The following is a 22,770-nucleotide window of genomic DNA, read 5'->3' as shown; positions in this document are numbered from 1 at the left end:
ACTTCAATCCATCTTCTGGTTCGCCCTGCAAATGTACCCCAAACCTCAAACTCCAAACCTTAAACCCGAAGCTAGCAATTGGAGCTTCAGTACATGTCTGGATGGCTTGAACTTTGGCATGATCAACACAATTATGGTCTTTGCTGCATGCATGTTCCCTTCTCCAGGCAATCTGAGGACAAGGTGGATATTGCATTACTAATAAAAAAACCTCTCCTTGAAGCTGCCTTCTGACTTAACCCTTTATCTATTTCTTTCTCTGAATATTTGACACTCTTGGTTCCTTTTATAAAGTAACCTTCTAATATCTGTCTGATTTGCGATCTCCAATCTCCAAGCTATCTTCCTTCAGTAGCCTCAGATGGATTTCAGTCCTGATGGAATATGAGGTTGATGGATTTGAGTACCTGGTGACCACACATGGTGTTCATCAGTTTGTGTGGAATTGCTTGTGTCTAGACCTGAGGGCCCATTGTTGAGGAAGGGCTACTCTCTATTGTGTATCCCACAATAACCCAATGATTGAAATACCATAGAAGCTAACTTGGTTAGCCATTTCGCTACCCTAGACCTTCCAACACTGTATTAGCCAGTCCTAAGCTCTGCTGAGCTGGGTAACTTCAGCTGAATTTGGAAGCATGCTGCTCCATCCTTTTATTGTTGTATTAAAGAGGTCTTGACATCCCTAACCACTTCTTCCATGAATAAAAAAAGGCTATAACAGAAGATTACTTCCTTCAATTCATTGATATAAGCCTGACTCCATATCGTTTCCTTTGATGGTTACGAAAGTAGCTTATGTTCAGAACTTTTAATTTAACTCGATGGATTCTTTGATTTTGCTTCAACTGAATGATCTGAATTTTCCTCTCATTTTCTGCACCATCATTATATACTAGTTATATGATACATTATCATTATACTGAAACAAGTACATGAATGATTCCTCTTCATGTCACATGCCTCTCTTTGGAAACTATAACACCACAAAAACTAAGATTGGCATCACAAATTGATTATAACAGCAACAAGTCATTGCCATGAAAGGTTAATACTCTAGTATCAAGCTTGAAAAATGTGTATAAATGGGTAAAGAACAACCGGTAGAGTAGAGTATTAGGTTGATTAATTCATGTAGCTAATATGCTAGTACTACAAGGTGAAAGGAAAGGTATGACAATTCAGATTTTGGAGTAGCATCTGGTGTAAAAAGAAAACCCTGTTCCAGAATCAAGATACTGCTTTTTTTTGGATAATAAGGGAGGATCAACCACCCGGCATTTATTTAGGGAAAGACTCAAGATACAGAGAGCAGAAGGATAGCTTTGCAAAAGACTTCGTTGACATGAAGATGAGATTACAAATCATAGTCTAGATGAAAGAGGCATTGGTATTTAAATTCATAGTACATCATACCGTACCAAACCGGTAGTATGGAACAATACGTACTGTACAAATTCGGTACTAGTATATAGTATGGAGGGCGTACCAATACTTGGTATGTCCAACTGACCCTCATATTGGACATACTGATACAATGACAGAGTGACACCAGTATAAGACCTGGAACCATGACAGTGTACCTTGTTTAAATTTGCCACCAATGCTAGTCATTGCAGCATCAATCATCAAAAGTTGTGCTTTCTCAATCTAATTTTTACATCTTAGGCGGATGCACTTGCTTGAAAGATACCATTACAAGCCTGCTTGAAGATATACCATTACAAGCCTCCTCCTAGTAACTCTGACTCTGGTTTGAGTACTTTGATGACCTGTTGCTCTGAGCAGAAATGTGAGTCTTAAATACAATTTTACATTTTATGGATCAAAATTCCTAAAGCTCATGGGCAAAGTTTAGGATCAATGGCTAAAATTTAAATTATTTGATATGGTAGCTTTTAGGTTTAATTTAAGATCTTGAGTGTCTTTTTTTGTGATATGCATGGGGCGCAAAGCAAGCACTAGCATTATGAGTTTTCATTCTAGGTTTGACAATTTTTTTTATTTCTTCTGGGTACATCATTCAATAATTTCTTTAAGCCTTTTGTTTGATCTTTCACTCAATTACGAATTATGATCTTCATCTTCTCCTTATTTGCTTCCATTCATCCTCTTCAATCAATTCTTTTATAACTCCCAAACAGTACAAGAGTTTCAGGGCACCTACACCATATCCTATATGATGGGAGGTTAGATGAGAAGCTTGTAGTGAGAAGCATGATGGAACAGATAAATGGTAAGGAGATTTAAAGGCCCTGAGAGCTAGAAGGATATGGACTTGATGCAGGTGAACTTGAGGAGCTTACCTAAAGGAAGCAAGAATAGTCGAAATAGGTACCACTATAGTGAGGAAACTCGATAGATGGCGATGGGAATGGAAAGGAGTGAACGAAGAGGATTTGTTTGTAGGGGTTTCTTAGCAATTTCAAGCCCACTTGGTTTGTGGTAGTGAGATATATTTACAAAGGACCAAGGCTCTCAAAGACATCAGTGACTGTGATATCTTGCCATGGTCTCAAGATGAAGAGGCTCTTTGGAGAGCATAAATTAGAAGTGCCATGACTGTGAGGCATTGGAAGGAAGCAAGAAGCTTGAGTTTTCCTAGCATTGACTACAATTGGCTTCAAATTGGAAGAGATAATTATCCAACCAGGGTGAATATTTGAGCAATAAACTAGAAATATTTTTTAGGTAATGGATGGCGATATCATCATGACAGCTGCAAAGTAAAAGATTCTTATGCTTGCAACTAGAAAAGGAGTAGTAACTTTCTTCTCTGGCTCTAAAACGATGTCAAGAAAGTTACTACTGCTTTTCTAGTTGCAAGCATAAGAATCTTTTGCTTTGATTGAATATTTAAGTAATAGCTTTCTGCACCTATTGAATAAATAAATTAAGTTTGTTCAAATATATATTTTTTTAGAGTAGAATCTAACAAAGAAAAATCAATGGCACATTGAAAATTTGCAAGATAAATCGAAAACCTCTCCTCTTTTTTTATTTTTTTTAATCCGGATACTTACATAGTGCTCAATACGTGTCCGTATAAAAAAAATAAAGATAAAAACTTTAAAAATAAAAATATTTAGGAGTCTAAGATAAAAAATTATATTTAAGTAGGTTTATATTTAGTTAATTATTCAACGTAGGACTTGTATAAAAAGTCAAAATTTTGAATTACGTATTATTTAAGGGAATCGGAAGTATTCTCACGAGAAACGCATTTCACGGAGTTCCGAACGCCGGAACATGCACCACCCAAATGCTGCGTGCGGTATGGATTGCCGACTTTCGAAGCGGGGCCCACCCGCAGTTGTTATTTCTTTCAATTTCTTTAATTTTAAAGTTTTCGCCGTACCCCCACTCCGTCCCTAAATTTGTCCCAATTCCTCCTTTATTCCCTTATAATTTTCTTGGTTCTTGCTGTTTGATTCTACGCCCCCTTCGCTTTTCGCCCATATTTTTCCCCCTAAATCTCATAATTGATGGATTATTTAGCAAAGGAATCGTTTTTTAGTTCTTTTTTGCGGTAAGAAATCGCTATTTTTTTTTTTTTTTGCAAGATTTTTTTGGGATCAAAGAAATCCAGAGATTGAATTTTCTCGGTGGGTTGGTTTGGATGGACGAAATTGAAGAACTGCATTGGTGGCCTGCAACAGCGTCATGTGGTAAAGGTACGGCCTATTCAATGTCCTTGGATGTGTCGGGGTGTCCGCTGTCTCTTTAATTCGTGGGTTTTGGAGTCGGCATTAATTCCGGCAGGTTTGAGAGTGTGGAGGAGATTTCTCATTTCGGCTGGATTGGATCGTTGTCATGGGTTTAGGCTTTGCAAGGGATGGAGTTTGGAAGTCTTGAGAGAGGGGTGGGGGGGGGGGGGTGGTGGAGGGTTTGAAACGGGTTTGTAGTTTTGAAGCGTTTCTCGGGTTCCTGGATTCCGAGTTTTAGGGTTGAAATTCATGGGTTTTAAGGTTACGCTTTTGGATGGTTTTTTGGTGATTTTTTTTCCTTGTGAAATAAATGAAGGTATTTTGGTGGAGTTTGGGAAGCAATGCTGTCATCTCTTTTAAAATCTATTCCAAGCAGAATTTTATATTGGTGGGGTTAAATTGTTTATTTCTGGTATGATTTTCTGCCTCTTCTTCTTTCTTTCTTCATCGCCTTATTTTTTTCTTCTTAAAATTATGCGGGTCTGGGCATGCTTTGCAATACTGATCATTGGTTTTTTGCTTTTTGGTGCATGGAGGAGTATTTTTGTGGGGGATTTGTTGAGCTTATGGTGCACCTTTGAGGGGAACGAATTTGGTAATTTTATTGTTAGTCCATGCACCTCTGCTTGTGATCAGCAGGAGTTTTGAATTCGATGATTTTGGTTTTCTCATTTTGTGAGAACCTGATTGGGCTTGGAGTTTCGCTGTACTAGGAAAAATATTTTCTTTCTTTTTCCTTGTTTTTTTCCCCTCTAAGAGTGGAGCGGTATGTTTCGTGAGAGGGTAAACTCTGCAGTAACCATAATTCAGTGATCTCTTTTAGTCGTTTTAGTGTTGAACACTAAAACTTAGTAACTTCCTTGTTAGTCCTTGTTCATTTGGATATGATATCTAAAGGTCTTAGTTTTCAGCAATTGTTTTCTAGTTTAAATTGAACACGATTGAGCTTTGTTTTCATATTGAATTCTCTGATTGTTATGTTAGCTGATCTTTTTTCTGCATGTTATGGAGGCATTTCTAATATTAGACAGCTGAGATATGATGGTGAAGAGAGTCCTGTTTATGATTAAGCAGCATGCATGGTAGGACACGGAACAAGGGCTAAGCAATCTTCAATAGATTGGTTCCACGAAACAAAATGAAGTGCTTGTTTTCCGGGGAACAATTGAGAGTGAATGAATTGATTCGGTCGTCTGAGTCTGTGGCCACCAAGGACTGCTCAGCCAGTGGGTATTCTTCTCAAAATGGTGAGGGTGAGCAGAGGCTTGACACTGGCAACATTGAAGAAGCTGAATATTCTCTTCGTGACGGCATATGTCTGAACTATGAGGTTGGTCTTTCTTTGTGGTCTTCTCTTTTTACCTTGGTAATTATGTAACTTTGTAGTGAAGGTGCAACTCATTCTGAACAACTCTTTGTGCTGTAACCATGACCCTTTTGTTACTTTCAGAATTTATTTATGCTACTTTATATGGTTGCTGCTGGAGTTTTGTCCACATACTGAGCTGTCTTAAAAAGCAAAACTCTCATAACATTTGGGAGTCTCTACATGCATTGCTTTGATAAGTCCTCAGAAAACTATGGCTTTTCATTAGTGGTCGTTGTATACATTTCTTTTAGCATCAATTTGTTTTTACCATCATTCATCTTTAGCTACAAAACTGTACTCAAAGATGCATAACTGCTATTGTCCTTGTCTTGATTGCGCAAAAATATTTTTTAAGACATATATTTCAGTTACTGAAACGAAACTTGTCCTTTCTATTGTGCTTTCACAAAGAGTTTCTATTTCTAGTGGAGTTTGTAGAATCATTACTCAAGGGAACTATGATTAAAATTTAGTTTTTTCTTGCATGATAGAATTTTTTTAACTTTTAATTCTAAGGTCACGTCCTTTTATGATGGCCCCATATATTTGCATCATCATCAATATCCATCATTTCATGTATCTAACGTGAAATCTTGGAATAGTTTCCTGTTGGAAAATAGGGATTGAGTGGGAAGGATGGAAATAGAGAAGATTGTGAGAAGAAGAAGCTTACTTATTCTCTTTTCAATTTGTCATGAGTCTTAATCTGGTGTATATAAAGTTCTTTTGGTCACATTTAAGTAAGAAATCCTATTCTACTTTGGAATCTTAGAGTAGGATAGTGAAGACAAAATTTAGATTTTGACTCAAAAAGATTTAGGTTAAATGAATTAACTTCCAATAAGGAAATGAAGAGGAATATTTGTGGTATTAAAATGGCTATGGTATTTTGTTGGTAATTGCTTCTGTAAAACATTAAATTGCTAATTATTTTTGAAATAAATGGCGTAATAGTAATGATATTATTTATGAATGTTTGATAAGAGGGTGAATTTTAAAATTAATTTATGTCATGCGGGCTTGCACTTGACTGCTAAGAGAAAGAACATAGACACACGCACATGCACACACCGCAGGGGAAAAGGAGGAGAGGGGGCGCGGGGGGGGGGGGGGTGTTGGTGTTGAAGCAGAATACTTGTTCAAGATCTATCACATTTTCTTCTCTGCCTTTATTTTTCATGTCTTCTCCCTCTCTCATATTTGGATATCCAACCCTAGATCCCCTCTTCTTGGTCCTATATAGTTTTTTTTTTTTTTTTTTTGAAGTATATGACCAACAAGTGGAGGTATAATTGGGTCACTGAGTTGAGCATGGGTCAACATAAATAATGGGCTTGGTATGGTTTTATTCTTGTCAACATGATCATAAATGGGTCGGTTGTGGGTTAAGTTTTTTTTTTTTTTGGCTCAACCTTTGTTTGACCTGAATTGAACCCAACCCAACCTGGTCCATTGCTACCCCTAGCTTCAGCCAGTCTTGCAGTTGTATCTTTGACTTGTTCTGGTTATACTGGTAAAATTAGGATGGAGTTCTGCCAAATTAGCTCTCTCTAAATTTAAACATGGGCACATCAGTTCACGGTGGTTTTCCCATTTTTTTTTGATTATTTTTTGTTTTTGGTTAATGTTATTGCCTAGAAACTCTGGTTTTACTACCAAGCTTGCAGAGATAGGGCCCTTTCTTGTACTTCAGTCTGCATATATAGATCACTTGTTTATGTCAGTATTTAAATATTGAACAATGAGACAAAACAGATTCTAGATAGAACTCCTTTTCAGATCCTTTTATATGTATAAAATATGTACACCACGACCATGCAGGTGATGGTGTTTAATAGGATCGCACCATTCACATCATATAAACGTGACCCTGCTGGTGGAACTTAACAAACATGATATTTTGCAGGAAGCGAGGGCATTGCTTGGAAGGTTAGAATATCAAAGAGGAAATATAGAAGCTGCACTTTGTGTATTTAATGGAATAGACATTGCTGCAATAGCCCCTAAGATGAAAATATCCATTTCTAAAAGAACAAAATGTTGCAAGTCTCGTTCACACTGGGATGCGCCACCGATGTCCATACATGCTGTTAGTCTGCTTGTTGAAGCAATATACCTTAAAGCAAGAGCACTGCAAGATCTTGGCAGGTTTAAAGGTATATGCTCATGAATAATTGAACAGGTTAATGTGCATTATATGTGTTTAAGTTATTTTTCGTTGTGTTCATATTCTGAATTAATCTGTATCTGAAGTTCCTTAACCATTGTTTTTTCAAATCAATGAGGGTTAGCCAACAGGATCACTAATATGATATATATCACTTCCATTAATGAAACTAGGAACCAGAACCTCTTTCTAATGCATGCCACTGAGTAGAGAGGTGGCAATCAGTGGACCCAAGTCACTTTGGCCATTTCATACACTTTTCATCTATCTTTTTAATACTTCAATGATCTAAATCCTCGTTAAATCTAATTATTAGTTTTAGTCTTTAAGGTTTTACATTTCTTCAAGTCCCTTGTTATGTTCTGTTTTCCTATTAGGTTCTCCAGTTTTTATCTAGATTTAACTGATCCTTTTCACTCTTTCTACTCTTGATATGCATTTCCATTTCCACTCTTATGTTTTGGTTGGGCAAGTCATCAGCAGGTTGGGTATCTATTCCTATATAGGTTACCTTCTTTTGTTATAAGAAGAAGGTAATACAATGTTAAGTACTCTATCCACTGATTAGAATTACAAAAAGGTCTCTTTCTCTCTTAGTTTGATGTTTTTAAGCTACAGAGCTTTGCAATCAAAGTACCATATTGCTGTTTTCATTCTTAACTCCTAATATATAGTTGGATTGTTGGAGTATGATCTGTCTATTTTATGCTATATGCACATATCCTGTTTATGTGTTATTGATTTAAATATTTATTTATTTTTTATCATATCATTAGAATGAAGGCAATATAGGTTTCTCAAAACATGTGCCGTTGTATGTTAGGGTGATGTAAAAACCAAGGAAGTGACATTATTATTGAGGACTAATTTGGGTCTGTTCTAGGAAGGTTAATCATTTGAGATGTATCATTTCTTGGGCAATTGACTGAAATACCCATAGGATTTTTTGTCTTAGAGGAAGTATATCATAGAGTTCTGAAATGGTTAATTTGATGGTTATAATGTATGAGATTCTTTTATTGATACCCTGACACGTACAAGGGAGCAATGAAATTTATGAGGAGTTGTGGTAAGACCACCGAGTTTCTAATTGTGGTGGACCTACACTAAGGGTTGACAGTAAATCCACTAAATGTTGCCCTTGATTACTTCTGAAATTCTGAATGGCATGGATTTTTTCAATGAGAACATTGGAATGCTAAACTGGAAAGTTGGAGTAAAGGAGTATAGGGTTCTTTAAAAAAAAAATCAAAACAAAAATGAAGTATATGAGGTGCATGTCTTCCGGAATGCTAACAAAAGCAATCATTTGGTTGGAATCGGTAGCCATAAAATATACTGGAGTTTTTGTTGGTTACGTTAAAAAAATCTTCTAGTCTTTGCCACTACTTGAGTAGTTTTGGTAGTATCATCTCTACCTTGCCTTTAAATTTGTTCACTCTTCTAATTGAAGGCACTGCTATAGAAGCATGGGACTTATAAGCTGATAAGTGCAATCCATTTCGTGGATATGTGCAAAGGGTGTATTTATTAAAATAGTAAAAATCGTTGGACCTATTTAGAACCCCTTCAAGTATATGACTATAAAAGTCAGTCCTAGCTTTTTATGCTAAATAAAAATATCGACCTTGCAAGGTCCGATGTACCGGACCGGACCGGTACGAACCGGTCTAGCTTGGGACCAGTACCGGATCAGCGTGGAATCCGGTACCAGAAGCTTATCATTGGAGAACTAGTACGGGACCAGTATGCGGAACCCCAAAATCCGGCCATTCAACGGACCGGTATGGGACCGGTACGAGCCGATACCGTGCGGGTCCGGGCCGCCATCGGTACATTGACCGGTACTGGTATGGCAGACCTTGGACCTTAGTTTCTCATGCTGCCATTGTATGAATGTTTTATATTCCGATTAATAGGAAAGAGTAAAGGCATATCCTAGATAATCTGATGGGTAGATGGAGTTGCAGCACTGTATGTGAGTCTGCTTGTTCAAACTTGAGAATTAAATATTGCAGTGTGTAATATGGCTAATCTTATTCTATTCTGGTTTTGCAGAAGCTGCTCAAACATGCAACATTATTCTGGATACTGTAGAAACTGCATTGCCTGAAGCCTTACCTGAAAACTTTACTGCTGATTGTAAATTACAGGAGACTGTGTGCAAGGCAGTTGAGTTGCTCCCAGAGCTATGGAAACTGGCTGGCTTCTCGCATGAAGCCATCTCATCATTCCGGAGGGCCCTTCTTAGTCACTGGAACCTTGATTCTGAGACTGTTGCAAAGATACAAAAAGAATTTGCTATTTTTCTTCTTTATGGAGGTTGTGATGCAAGTCCTCCTGACCTCCGTTCCCAAATGGATGGTTCTTTTATACCTAGAAACAATACAGAAGAGGCTATTCTTCTATTGATGATTCTCCTGAGGAAGTTTTCTCTTAAGAAGGTTGAGTGGGACCCATCTGCCATTGATCACCTCATTTTTGCTCTATCGGTATCTGGCCAGTTAAATTCTCTTGCAAATCAGATTGACGAGTTATTACCTGATGTCTTGGAGAGGAAAGAATGCTATTATACACTTGCATTATGTTACTTAGGGGAAGGTGATAATTTAACTGCTTTGAACCTACTGAAAAAGCTACTGAGAGCCAGGGAGGACCCAAACTGTGTTAAAGCATTATTGCTAGCTTCAAAGGTTTGTGGGGAGAACTCTGCTTATGCAGAAGAAGGTGTTTCTTTTGCACGCAGGGCACTTTCTAATTTGCATAGAGGTTGTGATCAAATGGACAGTGTTGCCAACTGTCTACTTGGTATTTCTATTTCAGCTCAAGCTAGATCTTCTACCTCCGATTCAGATAGAGTTTCTCGGCAGGCTGAGGCACTTGCGGCTTTGGAGAAGGCTGAACAAATGATGCTTGGAAAAGATCATAGGATTTTATTTAATCTCAGCCTAGAAAATGCTGAGCAGAGGAAGTTGGATGCAGCACTTCATTATGCAAAGCAGCTTTTGAAATTCGAAGCTGGATCAAATGTCAAGGAATGGATTCTTTTAATTCAAATATTGTCTGCTCAAAAAAGGTTTGTTGATGCTGAGACTATAGTGAACGCTGCTTTGGATCAGACTGGCAAATGGAGCCAGGGAGAGCTATTGAAAACTAAAGCTAAAATTCAGATTGCACAGGGGCAACTGAAGAATTCAATTGACACGTACGCTCACATTCTTTCCATTATTCACCTACAGGCCAAAAGCTCTAGTATTGCGATAAAGTCTTCAAAGGTTGTACAATACCACAGTTCTTCCTCTGGACCCTGTTATGAACATATTTTATAAATACTAACTGATATTTGTGGCTAAGTAGCTTTTTTTATCTAATAAAATTTACTCCAATTTCATTTAGCTAAAATTATTTTACATGATATTGTTTTTGATACTTAAACAAAATTCTCAGTATGTAACTGTTCTGTGTGTCTTAATGTAATGCCTTTTTTCTTTAAATATTTGAAATGTTTTCTTTTATGCTTACTTTTCATATCACTGGTGACAGGGTGGAAAATGTGACAGAAATTTGGAAATGGAGACGTGGCTTGATCTGGCTAATGTCTACATAAGTATGTCGCAGTGGAGGGATGCTGAAGTTTGTCTTTCAAAATTAAAGGGCATTAGTCCATTGTCTGCATTAGGGTGGCATGCTACAGGTACCTAGTTTACTTCTTAATTCCTTTCTTGCATCATTTACATGAGCTGTATGCTAGCTCAAGTTGCTCACTTCTGTATAGGCTGTGATCAGATGAATTATTGAATTTTGAGTTCTACATAAAAACAATTAAACTAAAAAGTTTTTTTCATAAAAACCTAAAATTATTGCATATATAAAAAAATATTCTCTTACATATTTGCAAATTAAGACCTCCCTTACCCTGGAAATTCTCTAATAGGACTTCAAGTAAACTCTCTGCCACCTATAATTGCATATGTGCTACATTTTCTCTCATCTCTCTCCTCATTCAGCCCTTTAGAGCTTCTATGTACTGAGCTTCTTATGCTCCTGATTGTTTTCATCTCAGTTTTCAGCAATAATTGAAATCTCAACTTGAGTGGCAGTGGTGGCATCGAGGAGCACGACTAGTTCAGTAGCTAGAAGCTCCTAAGGGCTGAGTGAGGAGAGGCATTGGAAGAAATAAAATAAAGACCTGTTTGGATACTTTGAAACAAAATATGAAGGTGAAAAAGCTCTAGTCATTTGGGGATGCACCAGATAGTTAAACCAAGAAAAAATTATCCTAATATTCAATATTATTAGGTGTTTGGAAATTCGTAGGAAAATTTTAAGGAAAAATTTCTCTTCAAAATCAACTTAACTCAACTCATCTAAGCCTTAAACCCAAACTAGTTGGGTCTGCTACATGAATCCTATTCCTTCATTATCTTCAAAATACTTTTAATGAATGAAACACGATGTCAATCATGAAACAAATATAGAGAACGAGGACTAAGCCCCAAAACAACATCTTTTTACAGAAAATAAAAAAAGAAGAAAAAGAAAAAAATACACTCATTCCAACTTGTTGGGGAGAAGCAATCTATTTATTTGGCTTCAAAATCAAAACTTTGTTTGGGATCCATTACGAGTTCCAACACAATATGGAAAATTTGATTAAAAAATTGGATGAGATTGGGAGATTATACTAGTCATCTACACCTATGACATGGGGAAAAATTTTGTGGAATTAGTAGGAAGAGGTTATCTTGATGTGATGTATAGGGTAGAAGACTAGAGATAAAATTCAAGTGTAAAAGATAGTGGGTGGCGAAAAGGGAGATAATGAGGCCTGCCAACAGTGAGGTGGGGTGGAGGTTAGAGGCGATGGAGTAAACTAAAAGATGGGGACTGTGTCTGCTGTGCCGGTATCGGGCCTCAGACTGATTGTTCGGCGGCGCGGGTCAGTATAGGTGTACGCCGTGCCGGGCCTGTACTGACGTAGTAGAAGGGGTGGAGGAGAGGGAGAATGGGAGAGAGAAAAGAGAGAGAGAAGGGGATGCTGGCGGAGAGCCAGCGGAGGGCTGGGGAGCTGCCACGTGGAGGAGGCAGAGGCCGGTGAGCCGCCGCACAAAGGAGGTCGGGGAGCTGCCGTGGAGGAGGGGCTCCGCTTCTGGCCCCTTGTTTCGTTCAAAACAGGGGCCAGAAGGCCCCTTTTATTTTTGTGATCCCTCTTCCGCGGCTGCCTGGCCTCTGCCGACAGGCCTAGAGAGGGGCGGCGTGGGGGCGGGGGTTTACGGGATGGGGGAGAGGGTGGGGAGGAGCCTTGGTGAACGCTCTAAATCCAAAGTACTCCACTATGATGGAGTCATAGTGGATTTCAAAATATTCTAGAATTAGCCATTCTAGAGGTTTTTGAAACTTCAAAACTCCCATCTGAACACCTGTTCTGAATATTTTCCGAGGGAACCCCAAAGATACCCGAGTATTGGATAATACTCTGGTACTTTTTAGCTACCAAGCAGAGCCGAAATGTTCAGTTATGGCTAATGCAAAGTTAGCTTGGGGTCCTTCTATGGTGTTTTTGATATAAGAGAGGTGTAAATATGCAAATATGTTAAAAAAGGGGGGGGGGGGTCTTTATATACAACGAACATATAAAAGGAGGGGTTATATGCAAATAAACCATAGGACTTCTTTGGTATCAAATAACTATAAAATTTAGTAGGCCTTCTTGAGTGATATGGTCCTGTTAGAGTTGCCATCATTTATAGGATGTCAGGATTCTTGCAGAAACATGAGTGACACAAATCTGTTTCTTTGTAATATCTGCAAGGAACTATAAGCTGCAATAGTTCTTTAAAGACTAAATGGAGATCAAAGTTTGGCTTATCTATGTTTGCAAATCATGTGATAAGATTTTATGTCAATCTATTCACAAAATGTTCTATGGGAGCAGAATGGGCAAGCAAGTTAATAGAATATCTCAAAGGATTAGATTTTATGTTTAACATGTTGAAGTAAAATTGCAAGAAAACTATGTATATTGAACAAAGTTGACATCAACCTTTGTGATTATGTATTTAATTTTAATTGTACAAAAGAAGCTTTTCGAGCTGCTTCTTTCTGATAATATACCATGCTTTGATATTTATGCCATTACAAAGTGAATTGTTTTGTGTGTTTTGAGTGATTTAACATGTAATTACTAACTTTCATATAAAGTGCCGCTGCATTTCACTTTTTTAAGAGGCAGGAATAATTCAATGCTTAATTTTTCACTATACTTAGCACCCTGAGCTGGGTTTAATTGCTGAAATTAATAATTTATTGCTGCATAACTTGTTTATTGAAATGATAGTGCTGGTGTTCACGACTTTTAAATGATAATATAAAAATATCAAGGGCCCATTTTGCATCACTTCTACTTTTTGTTTTTTTCTTTTAAAAGGCAAAAACACCAAAACTGAGCAAAAAAAAGATTGGTGCTATTGTTTCTATTTTCTATTTTTCAAAAATTATTTTCATTATTTCCCCAAAAAATGAAAGTTAGAAATCTTTGCTTTCAATATTTTTAAAAATAAGAAACTCATGTTTTTTATCGCCGTTATTGACATCGCTGCTACCACTATTGCTGTCATCGACTCTGCCTCCACTGCCACCATTGTCATTACCTCTACCACACCATTGCCGCCGCAACGATTACCACCAGTATTGGGGCCTCTGCTATACTGTCATAGCTATTGTTGCTGCCTTCGCCACTAACCCATTGTTGTCGCTGCATCCATCACTACGTTTGTTGTCACTGCCTCTAAGAGACCACTGTCGCCTCCGCCATGACCACCGTTGCCTCTGCCATGTTTATGTTTTCAAAAATAATTAGCTATACCAAACATTTTTATGTTTTTAAAAATTTAGAAAAAAGTAGAAATAGAATTTTTATTTTCTTATTTTTGAAAACAGAAAAAATGAAAGTGCTGCCAAACGTCACCTAAATTTTGTGCTTCTCTTCCTCTATGCTTTCACATACTTTCTTGATTGCTGGTGGGATCGGAGGAGCAAAGCTGAGTAGGTTTATACTTGGTTCATACTTGACGGAGAAACGTTTGGTCACATTAAACACCCGGAAGCACATATTCATGTTCGATGAGAAAACTTTTTCTGTACGCATGTTATTTAAAATCTGTAGGGTTGTAAATACCATGGGCCATCATGGTTTTTCTATGGAACAACATATGCCTTGTTCCAACACTCAGGAAAGTGGGTGTCCCATCCTGTCTTTGTCCATTTTCTGACTCGTCTTGTCTCGACGCTCGGGATGGTGAGATGCCTTGCATAGACCACATTTGTGCTCATTCCACTAAATTTTTGACAATGTTTTTGTTCATGACCTCTAATCAATAATATAAAATTCATCTGTCAGAAAGTATTATAAAAATCTTAAACCCTGGACTTGTTTGCTTGCCCGCTATCACATGCTCACCTGATTGCTGGTGACACCAGAAGAGCAAAGTTGGGGTAAGGCTATATTTGGTTCATATTTGATTGAAAAATATTATATCCCATTGAAAACTTGGAAATTCATATACATGATATCGATCTGTATGTGCTTGTTCCCGTATGTGCTGCTATTTTACTTGGATTATATGAGGGCCATGAGTGGGATTGATTTGTGGCAATAATCCCAATTAGGTGTTTTTCTTAAACAAAACAAAAACTACATAATACAGCTGAATTATGGTTATTTGCTTAAAATATATGAACGGTATGGTTGTGCAATAAAAGAAGTACGTTGCACATTACTATGCTATGAGCAGACTTTTTGGTTCCATAATATCTCTTTTTATCCTTTACTTTTGCTCACCTCATTGATCCTGCTTATCAAAAACTTTTTAATTTTCCTTCTTTTCACTTTCTTCTTTGCTTTTGTGCAAAATCATCAATTATTAGTAAGTACAGGTTTTCCATGTGATGCGAAGCCTTCGCCGTACTTATTCTAATCCAATTGTTAATATTTCAGGGAAGCTGTATGAAGGAAAAGGCCTGCACAAAGAAGCTCTAGGAGCTTATACCAAAGCGCTAGATTTAGAGCCCACACATGTTGCAAGCTTGATCTCTACAGCGACTGTTCTGAGAAAGATTGGTGATTGGCCAATGGCTGTCGTGAGAAGTTTCTTGACTGATGCACTGTGGCTGGACAGAACTAACCATATTGCTTGGTTTAATCTAGGTCTGCTTTATAAATCTGAGGGTGGCAGATCAGTACTCGAGGCCGCTGAGTGTTTTCAGGCTGCTGCTCTTCTTGAGGAGACTGCACCAGTTGAACCATTCAGATGACTTCTTTTCTAATGGAGGAATTTTACTCTGTAAGCTATTGTACGCCTACAAGGATACATTCATTTCTATAAAATACTATCATATTGCAGTTCAGAAATTGTGGCTCTGGAAAAACTGTCAAACGTAAACATGGTGTGACTTCAATGTTCATAGTTGTTTGTATTTTCTGGAATAATTAGGCATTTTTGAGGGTTAACAAACAAGATATTCTTATTTAAATAAGCTATAGTTGAAGTTTGATTCAGAAAGGAGAACTGAACTAAAGGTGATGAGTTCAAAGAACATAGGTTCTCAATTAAGGATATGGAGTAGTTTTGTTGATAATTTTTTGCGAAACAAAGGTTTTATTGATAATTTGTGGTGGAACAAAGTGATCTAAAGAGAAATATAACATTATAGGTCACATCTTTCATAATGCACCAATCAGACCAACATCTTTAAACTGTAGGACTTGGCACTTCCTAGTTCTAAAGCACCAATAACTCTTTTTCTTTATCTTAGCAAACAGAGTAGCCCTTGGCATCCATATATGAACAAAGATTCTTTTTTCAAGATTTTTTTTTTTGAATGGCCCATTGTAGATAAATCTGTTGGAGAGGAGAGGATCAACCTGGAACCTAATGTTACATGTGAAAAACACTCTTGCTTGCTTATGTTCACTAGCAGATACTCATGCTTATATCCAGAAATAGTCTTTGCTGCTTTGTAAGTGGCGCATGCATTCCATGTCACATGGATCCGTTGTTTTCTGAAGTTTCTAGTTACATTAATCTTGAAAAAGCTAATTCCTGATTCTTAACATGTGAATATTTTTGCTCGTCATGCTTTTATTTGATGTCATAAACCTGGATAAAAAGTTGAACACAGGCATGGTGTGCCCATCTTTAGTGTCGTAAAATTTAATATATTTACTATTTCAAATAATATCATTTTAGAATAAACATCAAGTCCCGCATTTATCTCTTGGAACCATCAAAATTTCATTGGACTCATCATCATTTCATCACTGAATGTTTCTTGTTACAGCTAGAAAAAATACTCTCTCTTATTAAATTGAGTTATAGCCTTATATGCCGCACATGCTTGCTATCAAGTTGAATAGGACCAAAAAAAGTATATTTGAGATAGAGGGACTTGGAGGATGTTTATTTGTGCTCAGTGAAGTGCAGATATCTTATTATTGTATCAGCTTCCATGAAAGTTGGAAAGGCAACTAGAATTTTGTCAGGTACACAATTTTCACTAAAAAACTGTGGGCATAATGTATCCCAAAGCAGCTCGAATTTTTTCAAAGAAGAAAAGTTTAAGGCTGCATTTTTGTGGAGAGAGAATTAGCCCTTCATACAGTGGATCTTTATTTAGGAACAATCTAAAGTGAAAATGTGAAATACGGACTCTTCAGGGGAAAAGTCATAGGAAATCTTAATTCAATATCATCTTGGAATCATTTGTGTCCCAATGCAATCTACTTCTGTCTGTGTTTTCAAACAATCATTTTGTTGCTTGCAAGACTCTAACCTGCTCGTTATTTTTCCAGAGGGTTCTTAGTCCTCTAGGATTCAGTTCAGTCCTGCCCTAAGTGGGTTGTGCTAGTGATGTAAGTGCTCGTTTCCTTCTTTGTGATAAGAATCTTTGAAGGTGTAAGGCTTAAACTGAGGATTGATCTATGAAATAAACAAAAAGATAAATAAGTAATGCCATGTTAGGATGGAAGTTAGTAACTTATAGATTAAAGATTTCAGCTTTCTTTTTTTTTGACATTAATTCAGCCTAACTAATGCCAGTATTTTATTTGTGGAGCAAAAAGAATCAGTAAATTTCCACCTTAATCTGAATGGTTCGGCAATGATTTCCTTGTATGTTAGGGCTTAGGGACGTCTTTGTTCTGCAAGATGAACAATTGGCAGTGGTTTCAATCAATATTCTGTGATGGTTTGTGGGATCTAGCATATAGAAAATCCATTATCTTAGGAAGAAATATTATTTAAGCAAACATACCAAGTTTATTGCTGGTTGATTGCTTTTGGATAATTGGACCATATTATCTTATCAAGTTGGTTTGCCTATGTATTATTTAATAGCCGAATGTTTAGTTCATTGGGAAGTCCAGATAATACAACGACTTTTATTGGCTTAACCTTCTTCTTTTGTTTAGGATAGTAAGATATAAAAGGTCGAATCACCTGGCATGCCATTTTAGGTATATACAAGGTTGTCTACAGATCTCCACAGCTTTAATAGTGGATGATTGCCAAACTCTTTTCTTCTCCGCAAGCAATGTTTGGAGCTTTTTCTTTAATACTTCCCAGCAAATATATAGTTCTATGTGCCCCTTCAAAACTTGTAGGTAGAACATGAAGATACATAAAGAGGACTACTTTGATTAATCAGGAGGAAAGGCCACTAAGATAATTTTTGAGCTATTCAGCTGGTTGATTCTTTATAAAGTGGTTGAGCTGAGCTAATGTACCTGCTGTCAGAAATCTCTTTTTCAGAATCCTATGTGGAAGCAGACTTGCTCGCGAGCTTTACATTCACAAAAACCATATAAAGCCCCTTTGTCTATGAAGGCAAGAGATATAAAATCTTTGTTGTACTTCCTCGGAAGATATGAAGTTCGCTCCAGTATTCTTTACAATGACTTAGAAGCATGAACCAATTGAAATTGAACTGGAAATGTGTGCCAGTCATCATCTGCGTCGATTGCATGGTGTGTGTACTATGAAGGATCTTCAAATACGAATTTACAGATTTGGAACTAGATCAGACACAAGGTGCACCTTATTTTTCTAATAGTAAATGCTGCTTCAATCTCTTTATGCATTGGTAATTGCCATGTCTCCTGCTTGCAGATTCAAGTACCAAGAAGGAGATAACAATTTACATGCAGTTTTAGGTGAGAATTTGTTATCTTACTTATTTCTAAGTATTGGTATACCTGAATTTTTTCCATAACTGATGTGCATATCTTAAATTTCCTAATCCAATTATCATATTAAAGCAGGTATCTTCTTGATGTGTACTCATAATTAGGTTCTAGCAAGGCCTTTGACCCGATTATGTCTTGTTGTCAAAGGCACTGTGTGAGTTAACATTTATTGGGCTGATAACAGGAACTTTGATCCGAGGAAGAAGGTAAAATGGGCATTTGATTTTTAAATATTCCTTGATATTTGCAGTTTATGTAAGTTGGTATAGGATACCCTGTTTGAAAAAAAGACCTTTCTCCAAAAAAAAAAAGAATCGAAAGAAAGAAAGAAAGAAAGAAGATAGGAGTTATCTAAGTTTTGTCAAATTAATGTATCAGTCATGTAGAAATAAGAAATTCACACATGCAAAGTGGAAGCGAGAAGAGAACAAAGATAACAAAAAGATGAGAAGCAGGGAAAAGTTCTGTTTCTGCACTGATTGTTCACGTCAGTTTGTCATACCAAAAAAGTAGTTAGGACATTTAAAACAAAATTTTGAACCCATTTGTCAGGATTAAGCGGCAGCTATGCAGCCTCAAACTACCAAAAATCACTTCAAACAACTCCGCAGATTGGGAACCACAACCATGTTACGGTATGGCCATAAACAAGCACCATAAGTAAAAGTGACCGTTAGGTTTTAAATCCTGAGGGATGGGGTGTCTCGGTTTCTCCACAAAACGAGATAGGTTGCTGTCCCGCCCTATCCCGGTGGCCTTCCCAGTCGAGCACTCCAACCCTCCCCTTTTTTCTTTCCTTTTTTCTCCCCTTCTTTCCTTTCTTTATTTTTTTTGTTTCTTTTTCTCTTTTTTCTTCCTTCCTTTCTTTCTTTATTTTTTCCTTCATTCCTTTCTTTTCTTTTTCTTCTTTTCCTTTTTTACCTTCCGTCCTTTCTTTCTTTTCTTTTTCTTACTCTTTCTTTCCTTTCTTCCTTCTTTCCTTTTTTCCCTTCTCGCTTTCTTTCTTTCTTTCTTTCTTTCTTTCTTTCATTAGTCTTCTTTCCTTTTTCGCCTTTTCTTCTTTCCTTCCCTTCTTTTTGTCCTTTTTTTCTTCTTTCCTTCTTTTCTTTTTCTTTCCTTTACTTCTTCTTTCCTTTCTTTTTATCTTTTTTTTTTTCTTTTTCCTATGTGGATGGGTTTTGGAATCCTTCCCCATCCAAGTCCTATTTTCTCACAGGAACCGGAAGGGATGGCTGGGACGCTCTCCATGACTTAAAAAAACTTTGATTCTTATTTGTGTCAGATGGGAACCATGGGATCAAAGGTCATTGTCCGTCAATGGCAAATTCTGTATTCACATTCTGAGCGAGGGCATCAGGAAGATAGCATTATGTTCTGCTAAAACGCCACTCATCCTACAAGAGCGGTGGAATGAATTATAGGGAAAGTCATTTGGGACTTGCTGAATTGGGTAGAAAAAAAGGGTGGGAGACAAGAATTAAGAAACCGAAAAATTATTAAAGGTTTTTATCTTCGACTAGAAAAGGAAAGAGGAACTACCAAATAGGTCCATTTTGATCCTAACTAATCCAACTCAACCACCTGCTAGGTCATTTGTATCCTAGCTATGTCGCAGGTTTGGACCACTGAGGCCATTGCTTTGAGTCAAGGCGCATTGCAAGTAACCAGGGCCCATCATGTGGCACTTGGGAGGTTGAAAATGCCATGGCAGATGCAAGTTAGTGAGCGAGTGAATGAGTCAGTGATTGATCCAAAATGTAAATCTAGGATGATGCTATATATTCCCTTTATGCTTCTGTTACTGGAATTGCATAAACATGGTTCCGTTCATTTTATGTATATTTGCCCGTGGATGTAGGTCAGGTTTAATGCTTTGTCAAGTTTTATGTTCAGGTCACTTAAATTTAAGCTTTTTCAGTATCGATAATTACCACAAATATCAGGAGATATTTTGCTGGTTTAACTTCCTCGTCCGTATGGTATAGACTCTTCTGATAGACATTTGCTGTAATTGAGTTCCATAATGTTCATTTAGAATATAAAATTTGGCTCTGTGAGATAACTATTGGCATGCCAATCACTGGGGCTCTGTTTGGTTTCGGAGAAAGTGAAACCAAAAGTTAGAGTGAAATCATCTTTTTTATTGTTTGATACTGGAAAGAAAAATTAGGGACAAGAATAAAGAAACAATAATGAGCCAAAATTTTTCCAACTGCCCTACTAGTTTTCCATTAAAAGATATTAATGTTGAGAGAATAACAAAGGCAAGTGGTACAATTATCAGTGAAACCTCTCATGTCCACATTCTCTACATTCTCTGCAATTTTTAAGTGCAAGAGAACATGAGTAACTTTGATATTTTCTTTCTTTCGCCTCTTTTTTTTCCCCTCATTTTCTCTGCTTGGTAATGCTTGTATAGAGTTTACAAAAGTGGGTAGATGGCAAGAGAAGTCTAAGAAGTAAGTTCCCATTTATTTTAGTAAATAATATCAAAGAAAAAATCTTTTTTTTCAATAAAAGGTGGTTTTCTTGTTGTTTGAAGCTATCTTGATTGATAGCCTGTAGAAACTACTGGGAAAGTGGGATATGCTATCGAGACATTTCAGAAGAACAACATAAATATCATATCAAGAAAAAATTAGATTTTTTTTTATGAACTTTTTTTAAAAATTTTGTTGTAATCTATTGCAGTTTTGTTTTTGAATACCTTCACATTGAACAACTTTGCATGATTTTGATTTATTTTGGATCCACTTTGTTTTTATCCTTGATCCACTTTGTTTTTATCCTTGTACCAAATGATTCTCATGTTCCTTTTTTTCTTAATATCCGTATCCCCTATTTCTGCATTTGTTTATTACATATGTCCGTGTCTCCTCATCAAACTTTTTCTTAATTGCAGAACTTTGTTGCTAAGATTTCAGGTCTCCTTTGTGAATCTTTGCAGGCAAAGTGTACGGAGGCAACTTATTATAGTACAGAAGATGAAAACATCACATTATTAGTTTATTTTATTTGTGGGTACCCCTTCCTGTGCTGAAACTTTCGTAAGTTCTGTCCGTTTCCTCATGGTGCTTTTTAGGTGTTAATCCATATGGATTCCATTTCATCATCTGTCAATCAGGATCTGAGTTCAAAAGCATTGCCAGCTGGGTGACTTGGTAGTTATATTTTCTCTCGATTCGATATTTGAGGCAGTTATTATTAAGAAGAAAGGATGAACCATTAAGCATTTGGAGTGTTGTACTTGCTAAGAAGAGCTGATGGCGATGTATCTGTGATACTGAGAATCATTCAGCAATTTTCTCACGAGTGGTCTCAGGCTCGTTTGGAATAGATATCAGTTCGTTAAAGTTGAATCTGACATCATGGACGTGGTTGATACTGACGGCCAGATTAAGAATTTGGAGGAGATCCATTCCTGCATGTTATGGTCCGTTAATTTTGAATTTTAAAGGTAATTCCTCACTTCATTTGTTGTATATAAAGGATGGATGGTTTCACTTCTTAATTTGAAGGGTTGATGGTTTCACTAATTTTAAAGGTAATTCCAGACCTGGACACGTTGGTGGTACCTTCACAGCCAAAATATTTTCCACTAAGAGGATTTTGGCGATAACTTTGGCGAACATTCAAGCCATATTTATTTTTCTTCCATGATGAGCTACACCGGCTACTGCCTCCCTAGAAGAATCTATTCATGCAGCATTTCACATCTACCCAATGTCATTGTGAAGTATGGTGAATTTTTTATGGTTCGTGCTTCCGTCGGCTGGAATGGTTGCGATTTGCTGTACAAGGACAAAGAAAGTCCCATGGAAGCATAGGCAATGCGAGGCCGGACGCAGGCAATGATTTCTCTCGGTTGTCCTTTTTTATCCTCATTGACGGGATTTTTCAGTCATAGATGAAACATGCTTGACCCACCCAAAGATCTGAAGTGGGAGGCCATTATTGGTTTAAGGTATAGCTATCTGAGTGGTATTTCAGAAAGATCTGAGTGGTTTAAAGTGTAGCTAATTGCACGATAAGACTGGTGGCGCCATAGGCGACCAGGGTGGTAGCGGGGTTTCAGAAAGAACAACCTAGGGAGGTAGCTGCTCTAAAAGATGGTATTTCCAGTTGTTCTCTCCACCTGCTCTTTAAGCCTAGGGAAGTAAAAGACATGCAGGTCTGGGCTTAAGGCATCTACAAATCGCACATATTGTGAAAGCTACGGTATGGCCGTAAAAAGGGATGCATTTTGGTACCTTCGACTGACCCCAAGGCTCTCAAATTTGGATGT

At 37.2% G+C, this 22,770-nt stretch overlaps 1 protein-coding gene across 21 annotated transcripts; it reads left to right on the top strand.

Moving 5' to 3' along the window:
- The first annotated feature begins 3,356 nt into the window (after positions 1–3,356).
- LOC103703907 (protein NPGR2-like) lies at positions 3,357–22,734 on the top strand. 21 transcript variants are annotated; one of them, XM_026803370.2, is made up of 11 exons: positions 3,358–3,674; positions 4,024–5,037; positions 6,983–7,232; positions 9,302–10,518; positions 10,787–10,937; positions 15,240–18,330; positions 18,409–18,452; positions 18,561–18,691; positions 21,433–21,502; positions 21,610–21,942; positions 22,030–22,616. In XM_026803370.2, exons 2-6 carry the CDS (start codon positions 4,846–4,848, stop codon positions 15,554–15,556), a joined length of 2,127 nt encoding a protein of 708 aa, XP_026659171.2. In that variant the 5' UTR covers positions 3,358–3,674; positions 4,024–4,845; the 3' UTR covers positions 15,557–18,330; positions 18,409–18,452; positions 18,561–18,691; positions 21,433–21,502; positions 21,610–21,942; positions 22,030–22,616. The 21 variants fall into 21 exon arrangements, with proteins under 21 accessions (XP_026659175.2, XP_026659171.2, XP_026659174.2 ...); XM_026803374.2 differs by lacking the exon at positions 18,561–18,691 and having other exon boundaries at positions 3,357–3,674; positions 15,240–15,362; positions 15,450–18,330; positions 21,433–21,942; XM_026803373.2 differs by lacking the exon at positions 18,561–18,691 and having other exon boundaries at positions 15,240–15,585; positions 18,052–18,330; positions 21,433–21,942; positions 22,030–22,734.
- Positions 22,735–22,770: the final 36 nt, after the last annotated feature.

The sequence above is a fragment of the Phoenix dactylifera genome, chromosome 5 (assembly GCF_009389715.1).
Source record: "Phoenix dactylifera cultivar Barhee BC4 chromosome 5, palm_55x_up_171113_PBpolish2nd_filt_p, whole genome shotgun sequence".
NCBI lineage: Eukaryota > Viridiplantae > Streptophyta > Magnoliopsida > Arecales > Arecaceae > Phoenix > Phoenix dactylifera.
Note: the sequence above shows the minus strand (reverse complement) of the source record. Positions and strands in the feature narration are given on the sequence as shown.

Bases quoted from the DNA above. Each gene is read 5' to 3' on its own strand.
- LOC103703907 (XM_026803373.2), top strand. From the start codon at position 4,846: ATGAAGTGCTTGTTTTCCGGGGAACAATTGAGAGTGAATGAATTGATT. The intron at 5,038-6,982 runs GTTGGTCTTTCT...GATATTTTGCAG, and splicing joins GCATATGTCTGAACTATGAG to GAAGCGAGGGCATTGCTTGG. The intron at 10,519-10,786 runs GTTGTACAATAC...CACTGGTGACAG, and splicing joins TTGCGATAAAGTCTTCAAAG to GGTGGAAAATGTGACAGAAA.